The sequence below is a fragment of the Gavialis gangeticus genome, unplaced genomic scaffold (assembly GCF_001723915.1).
Source record: "Gavialis gangeticus isolate Ggan-Ray unplaced genomic scaffold, GavGan_comp1, whole genome shotgun sequence".
In the NCBI taxonomy this organism is placed as follows: domain Eukaryota; kingdom Metazoa; phylum Chordata; order Crocodylia; family Gavialidae; genus Gavialis; species Gavialis gangeticus.
In genome coordinates, this window is record NW_017729004.1 from 58,316,015 (window position 1) to 58,323,188 (window position 7,174).

The 7,174-nt window shown below is 46.9% G+C and overlaps 1 protein-coding gene across 1 annotated transcript in view; it reads left to right on the forward strand.

Annotated features, from left to right (window-relative positions):
• Window positions 1–7,174, forward strand: part of PPP1R9A (protein phosphatase 1 regulatory subunit 9A) — a 350,009-nt gene that overhangs the window by 282,630 nt on the left and 60,205 nt on the right. The window contains exon 13 of the mRNA XM_019508446.1: window positions 7,010–7,167. Within this exon, the coding sequence (XP_019363991.1) occupies window positions 7,010–7,167 (158 nt within the window). The remainder of the gene's footprint in view (window positions 1–7,009; window positions 7,168–7,174) is intronic.

Consider the following 7,174-nt stretch of genomic DNA (forward strand, 5'->3'; position numbering starts at 1 on the left):
CCCCCCCCCCCCAACATGTCGCACACCGCTGGTTATGACATATCACCCCTCCTTGGAATGTGTACAGAAAATCCTCAAACAGTTGCAACCCATACTAGAAAGAGACCCTATTCTTAAAAAGATCTTCCCAAAGCCACCCATTCTAGCCTTCAAAAAAGCACCGAACCTCGCTAACCTCATCACCAGAAGCAAACTTCCTCAGACCCAGAACACATTTAGTGGATCCAGACCATGCTATGACAAGAAGTGCAAAACCTGCCAACACAACTCCACCACCCCCGCAATTACTACCCCCCACAACAGAGCCATCAGCATTCCTGGATCTTACAACTGCACCTCCAGAAATGTAATATATCTCATCCAATGCACCAAATGCCCTGATGGAAAATATGTAGGAGAGACCAGACAACTGTGCACCAGAATGAATGCACGCCAGAAATGTATCAAGGACAGGAATACCCAATTACCAGTGGGGGCACATTTCTCACAAGAAAACCACTCTCTCCAATCTCTCAGTCCTGATCCTCAAACGAAACTTACAAAACACTTCCCAGAGACGAGCCTATGAACTCCACTTCATCAACCTCCTGGATACTAAAAATCATGGACTAAATATAGATATTGGATTTATGACACATTATAACCTGCCTGACATCTGACTCCCCAGGTAGCGCTCCACTATTTGTCCCCCTTCTCTCTCTTCCCCCCCGCCACCCCAGCCTGTCTCTCACCCATTGACTCTTCAATCCACATTTTCACTGACCACCTGTCTTGTATGCAGACCAGCCCAGCTTCTAGCTTCTTTACTTTTCATTCCATCCAGGAAGAGCACACACCAACTGCTGAAATTTCCTCAGCCTGACAAAGGGTTTTTGAACCTGAAAACTTGCTTAATAATTATTTTCCAACTATTTAAGTTGGTCTAATAAAAGATATCAGATTCACCCAAAGAACCTTGTCTCCTTATGACATATACACTTTCACTCAGTGGGGATAAGAAAACATTTGCTGTTATTTTATGTACTTTTAGTTAACCAATACTTTAATAGCTGAAGGTGCTAAAGTTGCTCAATTACATAGTTTGTTTTTCAAAATAAGGAACCATATGTTATATTTTTTGCACATAAAATATTTGATTCCCATGTAGAGGGGCACAGCTTGACCTCTATTGCTCTCTGTTTTTCAGAGGGTACAATAGAAGCCAGTTATTGCCAGCCAGGATTGCTACCTTGTTATTGTATAGCTATACAGGTAACATACATATAATAGCTGCATTATGAATGCTGCATAATTAGAAAAGTATATTAAACTAGTGATTTCTCATACAGTTTGTGTTTCTAGGTATGGGGGAGACTTGAAGCCATAAGGAATCTGGTTATTTTCTTGACATGCAGTGGGAAAACAGTTTGATTGGTTCTTATTGCTGTTTTACAAAATACATACTCTAGCTGAAATATTCAGGCTTCTTTCAAGTCAGAGGTTAAAAGCTTTCTAGAAATACTGCACTAATGGTAACACCATTTGTTGAAACAGTTGTATATTGGAGTGGACTAATAAGCTGTGTTCAAAAGATATTTCTGAGTGTATCACCTTTGCCACCCAGGTTTGTTTTGTGAAAACATAGTTGTTTCATTGTTCATTCTTTGTGTAATATCACTTCTAATCAAAAAGATCAGAGCAGTGTAGGATGGAAGCTAAAAGCTCTGAAAATACAAGCCTTCTGCTGCTTGTTTATCAAATTAGTAAGGTTTATGTCTGGCTGTTATGTGTACATGTGACAGATTAAAAGTAGGTGAGAGAATTAGTTATTTTATTAACTGTATCCCTGTAACCTCTTTAGAAATATTCTTTGAGGTCACTACAGGTGAAACCCACTCCTTGCTGCTTAAATTCTAAGAGTGTTCAAGTTTTGTACAGAGATTGAGACAGGGGTTGAGAGATGGAATTTATTTTAACCCTGCAACCTGCATACAGCGCTTCTTGCTGGTTTTTTCACTTTGTGGAGTGGAATAATAACCACTAGGTCTGCATAAGAGATGACAGATTCAGTTCTCCTCCCTTTCCACTCAAAGCAGCCCCTTTTTGCCAGAATCCACCTCTCTCCATCTGTGTCCTTCTAGTCTCCTTACCCAGGAGGCTAAAGTAATGTTTCCAAGGTTCAGACAACCTTTCATGGGCACTCCAAGGTGGGTGAATTTCATCTTGTTTGCTGTATATTGATGAGACTCCTGTAATGTCTTAAGTACTATATTGTCTACAATTTTTATTTCAGTCCTCCCATGATTTTCTTATACATTTGTTATATCTGGCTAACGACTTTCCCAAATCATTTTACTGTGAGAATGGTTAAAACCAGATAAGTGGTGTAAGTGGTGAGGAGATTGTACTTAGGTGATAATCTGCAACTGATTTCTCCAGCATCATGCTAAACAAAGAAGTTTGGAAAACAGGAAATTAACTAGTGTTGCTGTGTCACCCACACAAATAGGATGTTTGTATTGTGGGCAATTAGTAGAGGTGCACCGATACATAGGTCCCCTATCATATTGGCACCGATAAAAGGAATATTGACATGATCAGCAGTTGGCTTTTTTTGGCTGATGTGGCTGATAATGTCAATAAATAATGCATGGCTGATGAGGCCCCCATGGTGAGGGAAGGAATGGGGCTGGTGCTGGGTCTGGGGCAAGGGCAGGCGCTGCACAGCTGGGGCAGGGTAGGGCGAGGGACAGAACTGTGAGCAGCTCGCTCGGAGGACATGGGGAGGGTGTGGGGGGTGGCTCCTGCTGCTACATATACCCTGAGAGGGTATGGGGGGCATGTGCCCCCCAGATCTGTACACAGGGCAAGGGCTGCTGCAGGCTGGAGCCAGGGGCAGGCCTGATTCTTCCCGGCAGTGGGGTTGGACCGGGGCTGCTCTCAGGGCAGGTGACAGCAGTGCTATGAGGAGGGGGGGGCTAAAGCCACTCCAAAATTTGCAATAGCTCCCCTCCCAGCACCACTGCTGCTGAACCCAAGCACAGCCCTGGCCCAGCCCCGCCACCAGGAAGAACCCAGTGCTGCCCCCAGCCCACAGCAGCATCCCACTCTCACCCTGTGGACGAATTTGGGGGGCACACCTCTCAGGATGTGTGTAACAGCAGGAGCCACCCCCTCCTTCCCCAAACCCCCCAGACAAACCATGGTTCTGTCCTGCACCCCGCCCTGCCCCAGCTGTGCAGCACCTGCCCCAGTGCCAGCCCCACTCCCTCCCTCACCCTGGGGGCCTCGGTCTGCCTCCCACCTTACCTCTTCCCTCCCCCATCGCTCCTTCCCCCACAGCAGACTTACCAGCCAGGTGCTACTGTCCAAGCTGCCAGGCCTCATATCCGCAATCAGATCAGTATCGGCTAATATGGCTTGTTAAAATTGGCTATCAGTATCAGCCCAAAACATCTCTATCAGTGCACCCCTAGCAATTAGCATCCTCTCTGTGTTGTGGACTCCATTGGCTTCTGATTTTAGTGAGCTTCTGATATTGGGAAAACAGTTGAAAATGACAGGGAAACATCCAGGGAGGGGTTATCAGTTCTTAAAAGGCAACAGGAAGAAGACAACATCTGAGGCTGGTGGGGAACAACTGGGAAGATGCTTTTGTTCAGAAGGGATGGAACAGATGATGAATATGTCATGATCAAGGATCCGGGTTTTCTGTTCGCTATGGAATAATGGTAAAACGCAGATTTTCTCTTAAGGAAAAAAGTGTGGATTTTTCTCCTTTTAAGGAGAAAAATGCAGATTTTCAGCTTTTAAAGAGAAACCCATGGGAAAGCTCCCTGCAGGTAAGTCGGGGGTGGAGCAGGGATTGAGGCCCCCATAGTGAGGGAGGTAGGGAGTTGGGCAGAGCTGGGGCTGGAGGCACTGCCCAGCCAGGGCGATGCATGGGGCTTGGGCCCTGGGGCTGGGGATGGAAATTGAAGGCCACAGGGCCTGGCTGGGGTGTGGGATGGAGCCACAGGTCGCTTGTCTGGGGATGGCTGGCTCCCCGCCACTGCGCACACTGCCACAGGGGGTTATGGGAGATCTGTCCCCCCAGATTTGTGCATGGGGTGGAGGCAGCTGTGGACTGGTGGCTGCAGACTCAGGTTTCCCCACCCTGCTGCCCTCCCCACAGGGGCCTCTGCAGCCCACTGTGGCGGGGCAGAGCAGGGTGGGGAGGCTCAGTGCCACTGCCAAGTGCCCCAGGCCACCAAGGCAAGGCACCCCTTGCCCACCTGGTGGCAGCAGGGGACACAACTTTGCATTGCCACCCCTGCTGCTGCTGGGTGGGCAAGGGACACCTCACTATGGTGGTGCAGGACTTCTGGCAGCAACCCCAAGCCTCCTCACCCCACTCTGCCCTGCTGTGCCAGGTCCCATCTGCTGGGCTGTGGAGGCCTCTGGGGAGAGAGGGCAGCAGGGCAGGGAGCCCTGAGCTCACAGCTGCTAGCCTGCATCCACTCCTGCCACGGGCTCCACTCCAGCCATGCCACTCATGTGGGACAGGTAGCTGGACTCCATGCTCTGCTCCAGCCACAGCAGCTGCAGCCTCCCATGGTGGCAGCCAGTGCCTGGGCCCTGTAGAGGGAGCGGGGGAGGGGCGAAGGGCCCTGCAGAGCTGGGTCCCTGGCCCTGTAGCCCTGGCAGCTGGGGCCCCCTCCGACAGGGATGGGGGTTGCAATGGGCTCTGGGTGGGGAGTGAGGGACACCAGTAGGGCTAGAAGGCTGTAAGTCAGGAGTGAGGGTCACCGGCAGGCCAGAGGGCTTGTGGGTGGGCAGTGAAAGGCATTGGCAGAGCTGGGAGGGGGCGCTGTGAGTTCTGAATGAGGGGCACCGGCAGGGCAGGGGAGTTGTGGCTTGGGAGTGAGGGTCACTGGCAGGGCCAGGGGGCTGTGGGTCAGGAATGAGGGACACCAGCAGGGCCAAGGGGCTGTGGCTTGGGAGTGAGGGGCAGTGGCATGGGCAGGGCACTGGCATATCAGGGCTGCTCAGTACCACAAAGCAGTGGGGGAGTGGGGAGGACAGGACAGGACAGTCTCAGCTGGATCCATGTTCTGGTGAGTGAAGGGGGCAGAGAGAGCTCTAATTTACCATTTAAAAAAATGTAAAATCAAAGGCCAAAATATATAGGTATCTAGAATTTATTTTACTATCATGATTATGGCACTGGTAGGCTTCCAAAAGGCTATAAAATGGTAAAGATATCAAAACATTGTGTTCAACTGATACCTATATATATAGTGGTGTTTCATTTCAATCGTGGAAAAATGTAGTTTTTAGTCTTTTAATCAGAGAATTGCATATTTTTAATCAGAGAATTTGCAGTTTTTAAACAGCAAAAACCGGGATCTCTGTTCATGATTGTGTGGTCAGACATATCACTGAAAACCTAATGTCTTCGTTTTCTGAGGCAGACCAGGAATCCTCCCTAGCTTGTCTTTCTGGGAGGAAAATGGTGGAAGGTGGTAGAGGTGTCTCGCTATGAAACGAAAGGCATGATTTTGAGCCTCACTTCAGACTTGTGCCAAAGACCATACCAAGTTAACTCAGCTGTAAATGCGCACGTTGGCAGTCAGGCTGAGGAATCAAAGGTGGCCAGATGTGATGTGAGCTATACCACTCCCTCTTTGCCCTGGACTACAGAAGTTGGTGTGCTGTAACAAAGCTAGCCCGGTCTACTCCCAAGACACAGGAGGAAAGATTACCATTTTGGATGGCATTATTTCTCTCATAAATAAACTTTTAAGTTGATGTAAGTAGTCAATTCCAACTCTTACAACTGCATTGAATTCCAGCAGGATTCAAAAACCACCTAATCAATCTCATCCCTCATTTTTATAATGCAGATGCATAGATATACTGTGTATATGGGTGTGTGCGTGCGCGCGCGCACACACACACACACACACACACAATTGGCTGCAGCCCTGTAAAACTTTGCAGAGTACAGAAATATTTTTTTATATTTTCTTAGGGCCTCACCATAAACATAACAGAGCAAATTCAGAATTGAAGTCGCGCTCATTTACATTCACTTGTACTTCCTTTACACTCAGATGCTCTTAGGCCTGTTTATACTCTGGCATATGGGACCAGATTCTTCCTTGTGCCAAGATCTATGTTGTTCTTGAGAGAGATAATTATGGTTTCCTAGTTCTTAACCTGCCTTGGCCCAGATGTAAATTAGAGCAGCCAAGCGGCTGTTCTAACTTGCAGCCATTGGTAGTGGTCCCTACTATTTGCCAGACATGAAACGGCATAACAGATCTGTGATCTGGTCTGCTTTTCCTTTCCACCTTGCACCTGTGTCTTTGGAAAAGAGTAAGCAAAAACCATCTTCTTGCCTAGTTGAAAATTCTCCTATGTCCAGGTTTCTTACATTGTTTAGGTAGCAAAAAGGGTCAGAACAAGAACAAATAATTTGGCCCAATAAGTCTAAGTTGGTTTAATTTATTCACCAAGAAGCTGAAAGAAGTTAAAGAACAGTAAACGTTACCTTAATGTATACACTCTTGCTCCTTTTTGCATACATTACGGTGGTGTAGACCTCCTTGCATGTGGCTAGCATAGGGTGTTAGTAGAGAGTCTAATATCAGTGGTCGGCTTTTTACCACATTGCAAATAATTTATGTCTTCGCTACTAGGAGTTGTTATGTTATTGTTATGAATGTTTTCTTATATTCTACTGTCTTACTGAATTTGATTTTTAAATGTTTGCAACTACAGGCCTAATTTCCATGTTGACGTACTGAAACTGTACATGAAAATTTGCTAATTGTTGTTACAAATAACTGGTGTTTTGTGCACGCAGTTAGCAAATTTGTATAGCCAGGTGCGGTAATTACGTATGTAGGTAAATTGTACAAAGAGTGCATTCTCTTTTTAACGCACAGTTGCACATCAGGCCTCTGTGTAATCTCAAGAAAATTAAATTGCTATTTTTGCCCCAAAGAGTGCTGGAGTTAAATAGCTTTGAATCCCATTTTTGTAGATTTCAATGAGGCAGTCCCAGAAACAGAGAGGCTGGATTCCAAAGCACTGAAAACACGAGCGCAGCTTTCAGTAAAGAACAAACGGCAGAGACCTACTAGAACAAGGCTCTATGACAGTATCAGTTCAACTGATGGAGAGGATAGCCTTGAACGAAAGGTGAGAA